Source organism: Cyphellophora attinorum, assembly GCF_001299255.1.
Source record: "Cyphellophora attinorum strain CBS 131958 chromosome Unknown Contig8, whole genome shotgun sequence".
NCBI lineage: Eukaryota > Fungi > Ascomycota > Eurotiomycetes > Chaetothyriales > Cyphellophoraceae > Cyphellophora > Cyphellophora attinorum.
In genome coordinates this window covers 126,130-144,893 of record NW_017253236.1, presented here as the reverse complement: position 1 = coordinate 144,893, position 18,764 = coordinate 126,130, and the positions used below count along the sequence as shown (strand labels likewise).

At 54.3% G+C, this 18,764-nt stretch overlaps 6 protein-coding genes across 6 annotated transcripts; 3 read left to right on the top strand and 3 right to left on the bottom strand.

The window, feature by feature from the left end:
• Nucleotides 1–85: 85 nt before the first annotated feature.
• AB675_5335 (uncharacterized protein) lies at nt 86–976 on the top strand (the record flags this gene model as incomplete). The annotated part of the gene is made up of 1 exon (XM_018145541.1): nt 86–976. The coding sequence occupies one exon, from the start codon at nt 86–88 to the stop codon at nt 974–976; it is 891 nt and encodes a 296-aa protein (XP_018002062.1).
• An 854-nt stretch (nt 977–1,830) lies between these two features.
• AB675_5334 (High-affinity nicotinic acid transporter) lies at nt 1,831–3,608 on the bottom strand (the record flags this gene model as incomplete). Its single annotated transcript, XM_018145540.1, has 5 exons — nt 1,831–2,163; nt 2,229–2,550; nt 2,615–3,022; nt 3,078–3,351; nt 3,407–3,608. The coding sequence occupies 5 exons, from the start codon at nt 3,606–3,608 to the stop codon at nt 1,831–1,833; spliced, it is 1,539 nt and encodes a 512-aa protein (XP_018002010.1).
• Nucleotides 3,609–5,740: 2,132 nt separating this feature from the next.
• On the bottom strand, nt 5,741–7,173 carry AB675_5333 (uncharacterized protein; the record flags this gene model as incomplete). Its single annotated transcript, XM_018145539.1, has 2 exons — nt 5,741–6,469; nt 6,538–7,173. The coding sequence occupies 2 exons, from the start codon at nt 7,171–7,173 to the stop codon at nt 5,741–5,743; spliced, it is 1,365 nt and encodes a 454-aa protein (XP_018001903.1).
• Nucleotides 7,174–7,766: 593 nt separating this feature from the next.
• Nucleotides 7,767–8,753, bottom strand: AB675_5332 (uncharacterized protein; the record flags this gene model as incomplete). Its single annotated transcript, XM_018145538.1, has 1 exon — nt 7,767–8,753. The coding sequence occupies one exon, from the start codon at nt 8,751–8,753 to the stop codon at nt 7,767–7,769; it is 987 nt and encodes a 328-aa protein (XP_018002063.1).
• A 1,110-nt stretch (nt 8,754–9,863) lies between these two features.
• On the top strand, nt 9,864–11,543 carry AB675_5331 (Molybdenum cofactor sulfurase; the record flags this gene model as incomplete). Its single annotated transcript, XM_018145537.1, has 1 exon — nt 9,864–11,543. One exon carries the CDS (start codon nt 9,864–9,866, stop codon nt 11,541–11,543), a length of 1,680 nt encoding a protein of 559 aa, XP_018001823.1.
• Nucleotides 11,544–14,638: 3,095 nt separating this feature from the next.
• AB675_5329 (putative RING finger protein) lies at nt 14,639–18,764 on the top strand (the record flags this gene model as incomplete). Its single annotated transcript, XM_018145535.1, has 3 exons — nt 14,639–16,503; nt 16,533–16,774; nt 17,641–18,764. 3 exons carry the CDS (start codon nt 14,639–14,641, stop codon nt 18,762–18,764), a joined length of 3,231 nt encoding a protein of 1,076 aa, XP_018001994.1.

Below are 18,764 nucleotides of genomic sequence, written 5' to 3'. Positions count from 1 at the left end.
TAACTTGGATAGAGGTAAGTGGCTGTGGTCATATAACCTCACCCGTCTTGCATCCTCAGCCACGTCTCTGCCACAATTCGCCAAAATGCCTCCCAAAAAGTTAGGCCAGCCAAAGGCACAGCAGCAGAAAACAGACCAAAACAAGCAACAGCAACAGACGAAACGGCAGAAAACCAATGGCGACTCAGAGCAAAAAGGCAACGAACAGGAGCCACAATTCAGCGAAGAAGAACAATCTCAAGAACGCTCCAAAGCCGCCAAGGACTCCCTAGCGGCAAAGAAGAAAGCCCAGCAGCTCCTCCAAGCAGCCGCCGGCGCCGGCGACTCTAAAGAACGCCAGAAACTGCTCAAGCAGGCCCTCGACAAAGAAGTCGAGTCGGAATCATTCGGAAAACTGGCCAAATGGCTCAACTCAGGCGCACTGCAAGGATTCGCCGCTGGCAGTCTGCCTGGAGTTGGGCTTGGTACTCTGACTGGAACGCTCGTCGGCGGCGTAACGAGCTTGATCACTGGTGGACTCGGCGCTGGTGTTGGGTATCTAAAGGGGCCGGCGTACTCTGTGGGCGGAGTTGCGGCCGCAGGGGTTGGCAAGCTGACTGACGGTATGCTGGAATGGAATCCCGATGCTACGGAGGACCAGAAGAAGGCTGTTGAGGGTATGGCTGGCCAGATCAATGAGCAGGATATGCCAGATGATGACGAGCTTGAGACGTTTAGTGCAGGCAAGGAGGCTATAGGCGATGGCGCCAAAGCAGGCGCGAAGGGCCTGCAGTCGTATATGGGTGGAGGGGAGGGAGAAGCGGCGAAAGACACAGCGAAAGACAGTGCTACCGCAGCTAAGGACAAGGCACCTTCAACGAAAGATGCCAAAGCAACGGCGTCTTCGGCGAGCAAGCAAACCACATCGACGGGATCAGGAGACTCAGCGCCTCGACCGAAGCGCAAGCCGCCGAAGCTGGAGAAGAAATCGGCGTAGGTCTGCAAATGTGAGAGAACTGGTCGAGGAGCTACAGCCACAGTCTGGCGAGACACACTGGCATTAATGAGCCCTTGATACGCCTCCAGGAACCCAAGGAGTCCAAGGCCCGCCCCGAACGAATACGAAACACTGGTCCGAAACGTTGGGACTGCTACCTTCCGGATGAAGGCGAAAGTCATTGATAGGGCGGCTCGATGTCAGCACTCTACACGACATATGCATAATATGCGGCGACCATGGCGTAGAGGTCCGTCATCTCGGGATCATGGTTGTCGTGTCAGCACCTTGATGCCCAATACTTCGAAAACCTATCCAGATTCGACCACCGTTGGATCTTGGTTCTGCTGGTCCGTCTCGACTTTCATGTTTATACAGCTGAAACGAGCTGCAGCTACCTCAATGCAGGCATTGCTAGAAATTTCTCATACGCAGAAAAGCCCACGTGGCTGTCTGGCGGCGGTGGCTCGTGCCGCTCGTGTCAGCGCCGAGGTCGGCTTTCAGCTTTCAAGTCTTCAGCTTCTGCATAAGATCGAAGCCATTCTAGAGTCAGGAGCAAAAATTCTGATCAGCACATGGTCAGAGCACAGAACTAATCACCGACACATCGCAGATTCACAAACATAATCTGTAGAACTGACATCGCAAGGTGTGTTCGGTAGCATTTCAAATTTAATTCATTCTTGACTTCAACAATCTGACATTCCAACATGGGTCAATAGCCATGTAGTAAAGCCAGACCTGTCGATGACAGTATGCACCACGGGGCCGCATTCATACCTCGTTTCTCAGGCACTGGCTGTCATCATAGCCCCATGGCAACGTTTGGTGGTCCTCTCACGGTCGTGACCATCTCACAATGTATACTTGAACCCGACCAAGCCCTCAATTGGCTTTCCACCCGCCTCGGCGCGCTTATTCGCACGGATGAACTTGAATTGCAAAGCTAGCGTAATGACAATGATGAGCGAGAAAGCAATCATGCATGTCCAGATACCGGGCTCGTAGTGTGGCTTGTCCTTGGCGCGGAAGACTGTGCCGCCGATGATACCGCCGATGCCTCCGAAGCCGACAAGGGTCGCAGAGCAGAGGGCACGCTTCCATTGACCGCGAATGTTGTTGGCTTGCCAAGTCAAGACGCAGGGGACGTTGGCGTTGCAGGCAGAGGTAGCAAGGAAAACGCCGAACTGTGAACGGGCCCGTCAGTATTCAGAGTTGATGTTTTAGGGTGAAGACGGGCAAGGGAACTCACGTAGCGGACGCCGACGTTCTTGACGTAGCCCAACAGGCCGAGACCGAGGAGGCCCAGGCATGCATTAAACAAAATGAACGGGCTTCGCAAGTGCCACTTGTCACCGAGGTAGGCGAATGCGTACATGACGATGGCGGCAAGGACGTAGGGTGGTGCGACAAGGCACTGGCTGGCAGCAACATTGAAACCCATGCCCTCGTTCAGAATGATGGGCAGGAAGTAGGCGATGGCGTAGGTGCAGGTCGTGGTCAGGCCGAAGAGTGAAGCGAAGGCCCAGACCTTGAGATCGAGCGCGTTCTTGAGGTACTTTCCCACCTTAAACCTGGACGAGTTGTCAGCAAATGGCTCGGTAGGCTGCAAGATGCAGAAGCATATTGAGTGCATACTCCTCGGGAAGGACATCGTGACGATCTTTCTCGATCCGTGCGACGACAAAGTCGACCTCCTCTTGATTCAGGAACTTGAGGCCGAAGGTGGCCGTTGCCTTCTCCGGAAAGTCGACAATGATGAAATAGGCTCCGATGCCCAAGACACAGGTCAGGACACCTTCCAAGATGAAGATCCACCTCCAGCCAGCAATACCTCCGTGGCGCAGGAAGGGAAGATCGGGATTCTTTGCGGTAGGGTAGCTGTAGATTCCACCCCACCAAGATGGGCCCGAGCCGTGGTTCTTGAGTTGAGATAGTCCGTAGGCAAGGATACCAGCGAAGGCCGACGCCATGGACCCGATGAGGTAGAAGACAGCGTTACGCTTCTGGAGCTCATATCTTGGATACCAGCATGATAGCAAATAACTGTACAAGCAAGCATCAGCAATAATCGTTAACATTGGATGGTTCTGATACTCACGCGCATCCGGGAAAGAAACCAGCCTCGAAGATACCGAGCACAAGCCTGAGCGGAATCATATCGGTCCAAACCTTGACGAACCCAAAGCAGATCATGGTGACGCCCCAGAGCACAGTGATGGTTGGCAGGAAAGCGCGGGGACCAAGTTTGCGAAGGACAACCGTAGCAGGTGGCTGCAGGAGAACGTAGGTGATAAAGAAAAGCAAGACGATAATGTTGTAGCGTTCGCCGATGAGGGCCAAATCGACACCCATTCCTGCTACACTGGCGATACCTGTAGGGGAGTCAGTGTTCTGTGCCAACATGAGGTACTACACAGCATTGCTTACCCAAGTTGGTGCGGTCCATCAGCGAGACGCAGTAGAGGAAGCCCAGGGTGAGGACGAGTCGTCGATCAATGCGGCGAATGATCTTTTTCTGCTCCTCCGGGCTGAAGCGGTTGATGCGATCTTCATTGAGGCGGTCGGAGTCTGAAGTGGGGGACTTGCTGAGCTGCTCGACGGTGTCGTACTGCTGTTCTTTGTCCGACATGATGGGCAGTAGTCTGCGAAGTCACAGAGCTGTGGGAGAAGGACAACGACTCGAGCGAAGAGATGTCGAAGAAGTGACAGAGCCTTTGAAGTGACCGAGGCAGAAGTAGAGAGGATATAGCAATATCGTCTGGCGCTCTAGTCTGGTCTCGCTTCGAGGTGACCAGGGCTAGTCATCATTCAACCCCAGAGACAAACCCTGGGAAACAAGACTTCGGGCCCAGATGAAGTCTTGTCGAGCGGGGATCAGACGCCGTCATCGACCTATGAGGGATGCAGTGTATGAGCTAGAAAGATAGTCTGATGATCCATCCCACAAAACTCTGGCAGAGCTCGTGTTATCAAGCACATGGCTCGTGCTGTAAGTTGCGGTTACAGAAAGTAAGTTCTCGACGTATCGATTTGGCTCGCTCTAGGCAGCCGAAAGAGCTGAAAGGAAAGGCCGGAGCGATTGGTGAGCATCAGCTGCGTGAATGATTTAGCGTGGCGGGACCGTTGCTTTGGGGTTTCTAGTAATCCCCCGGACGAGATTTTGTTCGTCGATTCGGCGGAGGAGATAGGATCTGGGGTAAGGTTGCCGCCCCTCACGCCCCAAGGTTTGGTGGCTCGGCTTGATGGCCATATCAAGCCGATTTCGAAGCATCTAGGCTTCTGCATAACACCCACAACCAAAAGGTTGTGACAATTCAAGCAACGCCTCAAGGCGCACGAAGACTCAGCAGTGTATGAGCTTCGTGAGCTTCGTGAGCTTCTTGAGCTTCTTTGAAAAGACTTCTGCGTGTCGAGAATCAAGAGTCCGCAAGCTTTGGACAAGAACATTGGAGTTGAGCCTCAATGAAGCTTACACAGAGCCTGTACTGCTCGGAACCAATCTTTAGGCGTGAACTGCAACGAATTGCACAGTTGATGCTTCTGCGCTCGCGCGGAGTGCCGACTTGACTCGCAACCAGCACTGCAGAAACCTGTCAGTTGTGAAATTGTGATCCAGATCGAGACAACGGACCGCTGCGGATGGACGAAAAGTGGCAAATGAAGACTTGGCCAGAACCTCATCTTCGATTTGATGCACATCTGCAGCCAGTCACCATCCACCGGAAGTAGTCGCCATCCACCGGCAGTTCCATAGCGATGTAGAAAGAGTGCCTGAACTGGTTTGGTTGCCATGCCACATTGCCATGGTCCAGGGACGTTGCAGTGACTTATCTTGGCTATGCAGCCGCAGCAACTTACTTCAAGTTAGACAACTCATCCCTTGCCTAGCATGGCTGCGTCTGACCAGCGAGATCGATATTTGCGCGGAGGTGCCGAGGTAGGCGTTCCTAGACTCGTTATTGAAACACGAACCCCGGGAATGCACAATGCGCAAAAAATGCATTGAGGCTCGAGGGATCGTGAACCGAGGATCTGGGGAAATGAATCATGGCGCGTCCGAGTTCTGGCGACACCGAGTAACAAAGCTTCGTTTCGATGCCTTGGCCAGCGAGGGCATCACTGGACCTGGGGCACCATCTTTGTCTCACCAAGAGGACGACCGAGGTGCATGAGCAGTCTGCTTAGTGCTCATTGGTCCTCAACCACGATTTGATCTTGCGACACCGAATGTTCATTTCCATCGCCATTTTGGCCAGCAGTTATCGTCGAGTCTGGGGCATCAATTACATGCTTTCACGACGTCGACCGAGGTGCGCAAAGAGTCCATGCTGTCCTCATTGGCGGACGACCTCGATATGTTCGGACTTTTCGGCGAGTCTCGGTGCCCAAAGGTACTAGATATGCAAGTGCCCTAGATGTGGAGAGTTGGAGTTGTTGTCGCTGGAAGATGCCTCATTTCGTCGAAAGTATGTGGATGAGACCGAGCAAGCACACCTGGGCAACTGGTGAAGCACACTTGCACAGCAAGAAACGCAAGGTAGGCGCGCATCGAGGAAATATACAAAGGAAGTCGCGGTTTGTGATGTTCACGGTTGGGATTTACTGATTATTGATCAGTGCTCGGTAATGTTATAGCTTTTACTACTATCGTGTAGCCTCGTGGCATCATTGCGACCTATCTCCTATGTGGTTCTGCTAAACTCATACGAATCGTATAGGTTGCAGCCCAGGAGGCTCTCCTGTGGATTGCTGCTCCTTCCTCTACAGCAGCCCAGCCTTGGCTATCCTCTCCTCAGACAGCACGAATTCCTGCAGCATGGTTCCTTCCGCAATCGACTTTCTTTCCGCTTCCCTCCAATCCTGCCCTCTCAAGGCAGCAGAGACCAATATGCCCAGATGCCTTCCACATCCTGGCGCATTCGTCATACCATGACCTGTATACCCAGCAGATACCCAGACCCCTTCCATGCCCGGCATCGCACCCACCCAGGGCGCCCCATCCCTCGAATATCCCATAACGCCCGTCCACGCCTTCAGCAACTCGAGCTGAGACGCGTGAGTTCCCACATCGATCCTCTGCGGCAAGTCCCTCAGCCACTCGACCGCCTCATCAACATTGTAGCTATCATCTGATACACCCTCGCCACCACCTTTGACCCACTGCCTCGCGCCACCGTGCATGATCGCACCCTGTCCAACTTTATCCCAAGGCCTCTGCACCGCGTAGTCCTCGATAAGGCCTGACTGGCCCTTTAGACCTTCAAGCCCATAATCATGCTTGAGCAGTCTTCCCTCCTCAACCGGTTTCAACGCTGTCATCTGCCCCTGCGTCGGCACCACCAGGCCTGTGAACCGCTCGAGTAGTTGGCTGACATACCCGTTCGTCGCCACTACAACGTGCTTCGCGCGGATCTCGCCCCTATCCTTCGTCTTCACAACATTCACCCCAGCCGCTTCATCGCGCTCAATGCCAACAACAGGCGTCTCCATCTGTAGATTCAACGGCGACGGCCGTCCGTCATCGAACGCGTGATCAAGCCTTCCCAGATCCCACAAACAAGCGCATAAGGACACAGCGTCGCCGCTCGTCCCCACCCACTAACCACCGCGCCCATCGATCCTTTGAGATCCAGGCCCTTCAGCTCGTCTTCATCCTCCACCACCCGGTAATTCTCCCCATACACCTCCCGGTCCCGCTTGACTCGCCTCTTCACCCCCTCCCATCCTTCCCGATCCCAGCCCCACCATCCTGTAGCGTTCCTCACCTCCCTCCACTCACACTCAATCCTACTCCCGCCCCGCACAGCAATCTCCGCGACCATATCCCACACCCTCTCCTCCCACTCCCGCCGCTCCTTTCTCGCAGAGCCATCAACCACCAAATGCCCACCGTTCCGACCTGTAGCGCCAGAACACATGGTGCGTGCTTCGAGGACGACCATATTGTTAAACGCTGGAGAGGGGTCGGCGATGAGCATGTGGAGGGCGAAGAAGGCGGCGGTGATTCCGCTGCCGATGACGACTATGTCTGCTTCAGTCGGAAGGTTGGGCGTGGTGCGGTGGCGGGCGAGGCGGTGTTCCGGGGTCTGCCAATGGGATGTTGTTGGGTTGGGGACGGGGAGGGTTGCTCTGAGGTGGGCATGCTGCTGATGAGTTGCTGAACTGGTGGGGGAGGGTGGAGGTATGTCGCCCATCGTGAATAGTGTACAGCTTGCTTCGTGGTGGTTCAGGAATGCCCGTGATAGAGAAAGTATGTGATGGTGGCTATCGTCAAGGTTGAAGGCGTGGTGGTTTGCACAGAACAGGTGGGAATATAAATGTAAGAAAATTTTGTGGGCGATCTACGGCGGAAAACAAGACTCAGCCTCTGCTACCTACTGCACCGTCGCTACGGTTCGCTGGCATGGAGCGACAGAGTAGTCGCCTGTCGCCTGTGGCGTACGCTCGTCGTATACTCTATGAAACCGTACGCAATAGGAGGCAACATCAGGGCAGGTACGCGAGAAGGCGTATATTCAAGTTCTGCCCGCTCGCCAATCAGGACCGACGGCGTGGGGTCATGCCAGGTACGCGAACGCGAAGGCGTAAGATACACACATAGAAGCACGACCCACGCACCATGCGCCCATGCAGAGAGATATGCTAAGATTTTGATCAGTACGACATGAGAGGGACGAATTCGGGTTCCAATGAATGTGGTATGTTGTGAAGTAGACACAGAATTCGTCCAAATTGCTTGATGCGGCAAGAAGCCACGTGCTTATCATACATCTGGCTTCGCCTCTTCTTACTTCGCTCCCTCGCCGGCTTTCTCCTCCATGTCTTGCCTCCTGCTCTCCAAGGTCATCCACAGATTTTTGCCCAGTCCTTCCAGAGCACCAGTCAAGCCCACGCCAGCCATTTGCAGCAGACTAACCAGCTGAGCCCGCAAGCCTTCGAGACCGCCATCGATTCCGCCGATCCATCGCACGCCGTCCTGGTCGAACACTTTACCTTCCACTCTCGCGCCAAGTAACAGCAATTTCCGCAGACCGTCCTGTACCGCCGGCTCGTAGTACGACGGAGTGGACCGGCGTGTTGGTGCGGGAAACGCTGGCTTGTTTGGCGCGAGTATCCGCATCGCAGCTGCTAGATGTTGCGGCGAAACTATCGGAAGAGTCAAGACGGCTATCGACCCCTGTAACAGTGTTGCCAATTCATGTCTCTCATCCCTCGCCTTGGCTGCATTGTAGGCGCGAGACGACAGAACATGTGTCAACGTTGGATCGTCTCGAGGTCGAGCGAAGGAGGCCGCCTTCAACTCCTCCGGTACTGAGTCTGACGGATCGAAGTGTTCTGTTATTCGCAACGCCGGCTCAAACATTTTGGTCTGTATGACTTGTAGCTTGATTGAGTCGGCAAGATCTGCGTGGTCCGGCAACGACTTGTCTGCCGCTTCTAGCGCCCGGGCGAGCTCTCTCCGGATGGATGCCCACTCCATTGCTTTTAGATTGTTGTGCTGAAAGAAGAGCATCAAAGGTGTGGTCTGTAGTAATGATACGTATGATCGGAGCATCTGAGCTTTCCGGTACTTCGGATCGCGGTGTGAGGGTGGCTGAAGAGGGTGATGGCGAGATAGCTGCGGCATTCCCGACGTAAGCTGATCTTGCGATGGTGCTGGTACTGTCGCTGTGGCTGTTGCGTAGCTGCATCGTGCGCAGACGTATCTGCTGGAAGAGGTTGACGAGGCTTCCAAGGCCCGTGCGAGCGGACGCAGCCGCAGTCGTGGTGACATGTTGGCAATGAAGTTGGCAATCAGAGCGAAAGCACGCCGAGTGCGAATGCAGAGCTTTCACTGTGTAATAAACCAGGTCATCTTTTGCATGCGCGTATGCTCGATCGACAGAGCCAAAAAGAAGTACAGATTCCGAAATTTGAAGCACATTGGCCGTGGCGTACGCCGCAGAACATCTACGGTGGTTCACGTCGACCCTTTCGACCAGTGGGTGGCTTCGAAGCCTTCAGCTGCCGGTCTACTATCTCAAACATTTCACACTTGCTATTGGCGTGCTCTATCGAGGAGCATTCGTGTTTGCGCTGTGGTAACATCGGTGATGCTGATTAGTTGCCCACTCCGACCCCGCGTTCTGCAGCATGATGGGTAGGGGGTGTACTTTCGTTCCTGTCGGCTCGCCCGTGGGTACGAGACAACGCGAAATTGGGCCTCCGACAGATCTGCCAGAACTCATTTGCTGTCACTGGTAATTACCTTTGAGCAATTCAGCGAGGAGTGTATATTGCTTGAGTGGCTTGGTCTATTCATCACATCTCCAACGAGATGGGTAAACAAGTCACAGAGCTTGCATTCACGCTCGTGTTGGCCGCACAGCATTTCAGCCTCACACGAGTCGGCTACGATCAATTCATGTACGAACAGGGGCCAAATCGACCACACAAGCGGGCCTGAAAACTCGCTTAAATCACATCGACAACATGTGTGGTTCGTGGCCCCAAGCTAGGTCTCGCGTGTGTAAGAAATATGCAATATGCGCCAGCCTTGGGCCTCTGACACCGACAGCTTCGACATCATGATGCATCCAGAACTGATGCCTGTCCCCTATCAAGGTAGGTGTTCGTGCATCCACATCGTCTAATAACGGAAGTGCCTGTCATTTGGCCATCTGCGCGAGCCAGGTCTGACGCCAATCAATCCAGCAGAAGATGTGTGCTACGCATGTGGCACTGTCTCTGCCATGACGGGGCCGAATATTGGCAACCCGATATACCACAACAAGACTTTCCCTGACCTCGCTTATCGTCAGCATCTGTGTTTCCCACGTGTGACGAGCGACGTACATCCTCGACCAGGTTATCGGGACACAGGTGAACATGCTGGACGTCAGTCATGTTCAACGTCAACGACAGACCTAGCCCACTGATCGAGTATGATTGCGAAGCGACAGCTGTTAAGATCGATCCCGTGAGCGGATACTTCATCAATATCTCAGACATCCGCTGGCGAGAGTATCCACAGCTTGAAGGCAAGTGCACTGCAATTCGGGATTTTACAAGCGGACTTCTGACCTCAACCCCAGGTATTACATATCTCGATCACTCCGGCACGACCTTGTATGCCCAGTCGCTCATTGATGCCTGCTCCAGCGACCTCAAAACCAACCTCTTCGGCAATCCTCACTCTGGCGCAGCTTCGTCCCAGCTCACCTCCTGTCGCGTGGAAGACATACGGAGAAGAGTGCTCCAGTTTTTCAATGGGTCCGCTAACGAGTGGGACGTTGTATTTGTGGCCAACGCGACCGCCGCAATCAAGCTTGTTGGGGAAGCATTTCGCGACCAGCCATCTGGCTTCGACCTAGGCTACCATGAAGAATGCCACAACAGTGTTGTCGGACTGAGGCAAGTTGCGCAACACTCACAAGTCGTCAAGGATACACAGACATTCGACGACTGGTTGCGGAGCAGAATACGTTTCAGCCACCTTCGACGACGACCCGAAAGGCCCAAGCTCATCGCCCTGCCTGGCCAATCGAATCTGAGCGGTGTGCGTGATAATGCACTCCTCACAGCCGTCTGTCAAAAGGTGAAGCATGAGCAGAGTCGCGGCAGATCAGTGTACTCACTTCTTGACGCCGCAGCCTTGGCTTCGACGGCTCCTGTCGATCTGGCAAAGTCATGCTATAGGCATGACTACATCTCGTTGTCCTTCTACAAGATTTTCGGATTGCCAGACCTAGGAGCGCTACTCGTGAAGAAGGGTCCCGCCGCTGATATACTGCTGGCGAAGAGATATTTTGCTGGCGGGACTGTCGATCTTGTCATTCCCGGCTCCGACCCCTACCACATACGGCACTCGAATGTCCATGAAGCACTTGAGGAAGGCACGATTCCATTCCACAACATTCTTGTCCTTGGCCACGCCTTGGACGTTCACACACGCATCTATGGATCGATGCAGAACATAACACGTCATGTGCGTTGTATTACGAACTCAGCACGGGAGCAGATGCTGGCTCTGCGGCATAAGACAGGCGCGCCAGTCGTGCGAGTGTATTGGTCGTCCGAACCCGAATCGCAGGGACCGGTCATCGCCTTCAGTGTCCTGGACGCTGCCGGTCATCATTTTCGTGCGTCTGATGTCGAGCTATCGGCGATCGATGCGAAAATCCACCTGCGAAAAGGCGGGATGTGCAACCCAGGCGGCGTTGCCAAATATCTGGATATCACTGCAAAACAAATGAGAGATTTCTACGCACGAGGTATCAAGTGCTCGGACGACTCGAGAGCACCGCCCGGCTTCTATGGAGCTGTCGGCATCATACGAGTGAGCTTCGGCGCCATGAGTAGCACGGAAGACGTGGAAGCACTGACGAAATGGCTACGCGAGACTTTCGTCAACCGAGAAGCTGATAGTCTAAGCTATGAGGATGGCCGTGAAGATACAACATCATCGACTGCATTCGACGGTGAGGGTGAGCGGAAGTCAGAGAAGGAGACCGTCACGAAGTTGGAGGTAGGCCCAGGTCCACGGCCCAGAGCACTGCGACGCATACTTTCGTGCTTCAGGTGACAGATGACTCATTGTTAGCCACATGTCGAATTGCTCAAATTACGGTATAGACGTTCAGTAGAACAAAGAATTGTATATGCTGAAGGCAAGTGAGCCTGAGGCACCTGCAAGCTGTAGAAGGGTCTGTCCTTCCCCACATTTAAGGCCAAGCCCGACGCGTCCTGACGCGCTCCTTCCCCGACTTTAATTCTTCGCGATTCGTTCAATCCACTTTGTACCTACATGATCGCTCGCCTCAGCACCCCTGTATATCTCTCGAGTACAGTGTAAGAATACCGACGCTGGTGCTGGATCCGACTGCTGAGCCGAATTCTCAAGCAGCGGTGCCGCAGCGGGCATACAGCAGTCATGATGGAAGCCATGACAGCACCACACTTTTCACCCGGTGTGAAGAGGACATACGATGGCCTACCAGTTGACCACACTTCCGCGTCGAGTCCGCGAGGACCTCCATCAACTGATCACCATCGACCAGCATCGCCCATGTCTGTCGGCTCAGATTCGTCCCTGAGCGAGCTCACAGCATCAACACCTCAACCGATCCCTACCATGTCCCAGATGGCTGCGACACCCGCCGTATCCTCGAGCCAACCGCCGGCGAAAAAGCCCCAGTTGACTTTCGCCGAGAAGCAGGTCGAGGACGCCATTGCACGTGTCATTAAGGAAGACAAAGCGAAGATCAAGGCTGATGAGAAGGCCAAGAAGGACGAGGAGAAGCGATTGAGGGACGAAGAAAAGAAGAAGAAGGCCGAAGAACGAGAAGAAGCGAAGCGACTCAAGGAGGTCGAGAAGGCCAGACAAGAAGCTGAGAAAGCAGAGAAGAAGAAGGCCCGTGAAGAGGAGAAGGCCGCGAAGGACGCTGAGAAGGCTCAGAGAGAGGCTGAAAAGGCGGCAGAGAAGGCCAAGAGGGAGGAAGAGAAGACCAAGAAAGATCGAGTGAGTCCTGCACCCAAGACCGTTACAACTCATACTGACATGAACAGTCACAAATGCGCCTGGGTGCCTTCTTCGGCATGCCTGCCCGTGCCACATCGCCAGCCAGAACAGCAGAAGACGGCTCAGTCGGTGTGAGCAGTCGAAGATCTTCAATCGGCTCCATCGACATGATCAAACCTGCGGTCGACACCAAAGGGTTTCAAATGAAGATCAAGACGGACGCCTACTTTCTTCCCTTCGAGCCCTTTTCTCATTCGACCGTTGCACCGATCAATCGCTTTCTGCGTCAGCCCCGTCCAGAGGGCACAAATCTGGATCTGGTTCAACAGCAAACTGAGCTGGCAGTCGATCCTAGATCATTGTTCAAGCCCCTGAAAGCGCGTACCTTCACACCAGTACCGATCAAAGAACTGATCTCTCTGGCCAATGGGTCTGCTGATGCTCCGATTGACCTCACATCAGAGACCACGGATGCTTCCTTGGCTATCAAGCAGGCTGTATTCAAGACGCTGGAGTTCAAAGAAGACATTAGGCCATCGTACCAGGGAACTTGGACGAGACCGGTCAGTCCACGAACAGCCCGCAAGATCTCCCGCGTCCCGACGTATCGTGGCCTCCCGGAGGTAGACTACGACTATGACAGTGAGGCCGAATGGGAAGAGCCGGAGCCTGAGGACGAGAATCTAGATGACACAGACGACGAGTCCGAAGGCGATGATGATGCAGATGATATGGATGCTTTCCTGGATGACGAGAACGATGTGGGCAAGCGAGCCATTGCCACTGGCGACAATGAGCCTATCTCAACAGGTCTCTGCTGGGAAGGCGACACAGAACTTGTGGTTGGCAAAGTCAACCTGGACGAGCATCGACTACAGCTCATGCACGATGATCAGCGGTTGCCTATCGATCCATATTCCACGTCACATTGGAGCATCCCGCCCAATGTGCAGAGAAAGCGAGCCGAATCACCGACAGTCGCCTCTACCATGCAGCCACCTCGACTGCCTCTCTCCGATGTCACAAACACGACTACCCCTTTCAAGACACTCATGACGCCCAAGAATGACCCAAATAAGCCAGGACTTGCTGCAAGTCCTCAACCACAACCGACGCCCAAGGCCCGTGCCGTCACTAAGCCTGCCAAAGCATTCAAGATGATCCCAGACGACCAGCTGGCAGCCTTCAAGCTGGAGGTGCAGGGTAGCGATCTGAACAAGATTGCAATAGTCGAGATCCTGAAGAAGAAGTTCCCGAGCTGCAGCAAAGACTCGATCAAGGGCACACTGGATGCTGTGGCAGTGAGGAGGGTGCGAAGGAAGCCGATAAGCGATGGGTTCTGCGTTAAGATCAGGATCCCAGCTGAAAGTAGTGAGACTCGTCAGCATCGCGATGGCCACCGCGTTGACTATACTGATATGTGTATGGCTGCAATATCTGTATCATATGGTGCATGTCATACAGTGTGGCACTGCATGTGCAAGTTAGGTAACGAAACAGTATCATAGAACAGCATGCTCCTCAAGGGAGATGTACAGTACGGTGTTTCGTCAGCACCTGTGACCATGACAAGTGATCAATCAATCTCGTCCCACACAGTAGCAGCGAAAGCTACCATAGCATGACAGTTGAACCAGTCTTCTGGGTGCTTCTGCTGGTCTCGTGAAAGGAAGAAGTGGGAGTCAAGGCGAATATTTATATCATTCTCGTCAAGGCGAAGGCCCGGCGCTGGCCGAGATGATATGCTCGGTGAATCGGAGTGTTCACTGTACATGGCATGAGTCAGCGTCCGGTTCTGCCTATTGTCATTGACTTCGAGGACCATATATGCACTGAAGGGAGCAAGAACAGGAAGCACAGCATGTAGGTAGTCTGTCTGTTGTCGATCTTCAGAGCCTCGCGTAGCCTTGTAAATCTTCACATGATCCAGATTTTTGTCAGCGCCCACGTCACAGGCACCGGTTCGACGCAAGACAGACCTCATGTCGCATGCACGTTTTCCCCGTGCTTCCCCAGCTTTTGCACACTCAAACTTGACTTCTGCTTTCATTCGCATTCTTAGACTTTCCGACCTTGGCCAGTAGATCGATCTGACCGCATCGCATTCGCTCTGAGCATTCTTCCATACGCCTTCTCTTTAATGGGATGGTGGCCTCTCGATGAGTAACTACCAGGAATACCTTCCTAATTTCTTTCCACGACTACGTGATCAGGCCCGTCGCTTCTCCGAGTCGTCGCCCTCCCTTGGGCCATTCCAGCTGCCGCCATTTCCTCAAGTCCCCGACTTCAGCGCCTGGACCGCCAGATTTTGGAACAACACTTCGCCACCACCAGACTCAGCAGAAGCAGTAGGCAGCGAGTCCACAGTACAGGCACTCGCACGCACTATACAGCTGTGGACACAGCAACTCAATAGCGATCCCTTCTCGCCGCCCCTAGAACCTTTACTCGATTCTCCGCAGCCCACGCCGCGAGATGCGACCACCACGGAATTTCCACCCTTAGAAACCGAGACTACCCCAGCCAGGCCAGCTAGACTAGAGGATGTGAGAGCAAATTCGGAGACGTCCCTGAACCCAGCGCGGCGGCTGGTCAACCGCTCAAGAATGTTCTCAGACCCCAGCCGAGAGCATTCGCAGTCAGATCCGTTGGCGGTCTCAAACTTCACACAAACATCACAACCACAGCCCGACCAGGGTTCATCGGACGTGTATATGGAGGATGGCTATGTCAGGAGACGAGATGGGTCCGACACGCTGCCTGAAGACGATGGCATGGGCCCCGTCAGACAACGCATAAATGCCATTTGGACTGGGCCAGGCACGCCAATGGAGAAGTCCCAGCTGATCCATGTCCTGATGAACGAGAGGCACAAGGCCATGCAGAAAGACAAACGACCTGCTCGGTCACGTGCACCAACTGAGTATCAAGCTTCGAACACAACTACTCAAGAGCAGTTCGCATTCAGGCTGACCGAGCGAGATCTGCAGCCTTCCTACGCTCCGCTTAACGAGGAAGAAATCGAGGCTGGCATCACTGAGCGGTCTCTCGGATGCAGCCACTATCGCAGGAATGTGAAGATGCAATGCTTCACATGCAATAAATGGTACGCCTGCCGCCTTTGCCACGATGCAGCCGAAAACCATGTCCTGCCTCGGCGCGACACGAAGTTCATGCTTTGTATGCTGTGTCAGACACCTCAAGCCGTATCTCAGACATGTAATGCTTGTGGCGAGGACGCAGCGTATTACTACTGTGCGATATGCAAGCTGTGGAACAACGACCCTCGGAAGTCGATCTATCATTGCAACGACTGCGGTCTGTGTCGGGTCGGCCAAGGTATCGGCAAGGACTACTTCCACTGCAAGACTTGCGCGGCCTGCATGAGCATTCGTTTCCAGGATGAGCATCGCTGTATTGAGCATTCCACGAAGTGTGACTGTCCAATATGCGGCGAGTATCTCTTCGACAGCACATCGCCCATCTCTTTCATGAGATGCGGACACAGCATTCACACTAGCTGCTTCAAGGAGCTGTGCGCGATTACGTACAAATGCCCGATCTGCTCGAAATCGGTCGAAAATATGGCGTCGCAGTTCCAGCGATTGGAACGCCATATCGAAAGTCAGCCTATGCCGCCAGAGTATGCCAACAAGAAGGCTTACGTCTTCTGCAATGACTGTCTGAATAAAGGCGCTTCGACTTATCACTGGCTTGGAACGAAGTGTATCTTCTGCGATAGCTTCAACACAGTCCAGCTTGAGATGGTCGGCGAGGCTTCGACGGTACAGTTGCAGATCCAAGAGCAGGCACAGACTCACCTAAACGAGGCAGGACTGGCGGAAAGCTCCATGACGGCAAGTCAGACGCACACGCCAGTCACTGATCTAGATCAGCAGCCGCCGTACCCTATATCAGACACCCTTTCACCTCGGCGCCCAGTCCCGGCGCAAGCACGCCCCTCGACAGCATCGATCAACAATGCAGCGACCACCGCACCAGTCGCCACCTCTCCCCAAGTCCAGTCCCCATGCTAATGCCGCACTCTCCAAGCTCCCGCTCCGCTCGCTCACCTTCGCCTGTCGTAAGCAGCTACTTTGGCACGGGCGAGACTCAGTCCCAACGATCTTCCACGCCGACGACAATGGGCACTACAGCCAGTGCAGCCATGAGCAGTGCTGCGGCCATGGCAGCCGCAGCAGGCGCCGAGTTTGCACGGCGCATCAGTTCTGTCGGACGAGCCACGCCAGGAGTGGACGATGAGGACGAGGAGATGGACTTCTGGGGTGCGGCTAGTCCGCGCAGCAACGAGGGCGTTACACGAGACGGCGCGATGGAGGACAGTGAGGAGAGTGATGACGATAGTGACGAGGCTATGGAGGATGACGACGACGACGACAATGATGATGGGGACGTGGATGTTATGGATGTGTTCGGGCATAGATAGGTGGACCTTGGATGGGGGATGGCGGGTGGTCCGGAGTTGGGAAGGTACCATTGTAGCATTTTTCTGGCATTTTGCATATACGGCCGTGGAGCGATACATACGTTTTGTTAGTACACAACTGCACAGCAGTCGACAGACTGTTTCTGCATTCCTGTGCTTAGAAGGTCTCGCTAGATCGACGATGCTCAGACCTGGCAACGATATAGAGGCACGGCTCGGCGATAAGGCAACCTCAAACGCTGATCCTTGGCTAAACTCCATTGCTCCTGGCTCACACTTCCAATCTACACCGTGCTTGCTTCCAGATCAGGCTCTGGTCTAGCTCGAAGTCGTATCGTTGTTGGAACTAGAGCTGCCGATACGCATCACCGAGATGACTCCACCGCACGGCTACAAGCACTGGCATGCAGGTACAAGTGTTGAACTTGCCCTTTCGCAGATCGCAACCGATCAAAGAGCTACCACATATCTTCAAGAATGGCACTGCCCATTGTGATGGACTTTAGCAGACCTCATTTCCGGGCATGCCTTCTATGTGTTCAAGTAGGGCCAGTGAGGTCGTGATGTATTTAAGGATGCCACCTCCCAACATATGTGGAGGTTGAGGTAGGTGATTGCAAGCGAGACCAGCGCATGTCATCGCCAATCCTAGCAAGTATTGAATTGGCGCAATATCCAATACTGGATCGACAAACCAGCCTAACACTCTCCAAGAACAAGTCCACAGGAAACCCCCAGATATGACGTCCACCACGCCCCAAAACCGCGCCGCGCTCATTACCGAACCCAAGGCCCACCCCTTCCAGATCACCACCTACCCCTACCACCGCCCCCAAGCCAACGAAATCACGATCCGCAACCGCGCCGCAGCCGTCAACCCAACTGCCGTCGGCATCCAGTCCCTTGGTATACTCGTCAAGGACTATCCCGCTGTGGTTGGCTGCGATGTTGCAGGAGAGATCGTTGAAGTTGGCGCCGGAGTCAAAGGTTGGGAAGTTGGGGACAGGGTCGTCGGTGCGGCGACGCCGCTCGATACACGTGACGATGGTAAGGAAGGAGTCGTGTACCATCGAGCTGGGTTTCAGGAGTACGTGGTGGTCAAGCTTCCCCAGATAGCGAAGATCCCTGAGGGGGTGGAGTATGAAGACGCGTGTGTCTTGCCATTGGGCCTGATTACTGCAGCGAGTTGCCTCTTCGTGGATGGGCTCTTGGGACTGGGGTTGCCGAAGGTCGATGCATCAGCAGAGAAACCGGGCACGGGCAAGACGCTGATCGTGTGGGCGGCGAGCTCGAGCGTGGGCTGTTGTGGCGTGCAACTGGCGAGTCAGGCAGGGTATACCGTTGTTGGGGTGGCGAGCAAGCGGAATCATGCCATGGTCAAAGAGGCTGGGGCAGCGGTTTGTTTTGATCAGGGCGACGCGGATGTGGTGGAGCAGATCGTTCAGTATCTCAAGGAGACGAAGGCGGAGGTGGCAGGAGCGTATGACGGTATCTCAAAGGAGGAAACAATCGTCCCGCTCTCCGAGATCCTCCATCAGCACAAGGAAGCAGGCTTCGAGTGCCGGAAGTTCATCGCCGGCGTCTTCTTCGACGCGGAGAAGTATGCAAAGCATGGAGTGGAGGTGAAGTTGAACTTCGCGTATACGCTAGAAACGCAGAAGGAGTTGGTGGGGAAGGTCTGGGAATGGGTCGGCGCGGCGCTGGCGGATGGGAGGCTGAAGTGCTTGCCGCCGAAGAAGATTGTGGGCGAGGGGAAAGGTTTGGAGGGTTGTCAGGCTGGCATGGATGAGTTGGCGGGTGGGAAGATTAGTGGCGCGAAGGTTGTGGTGAAATTGTGA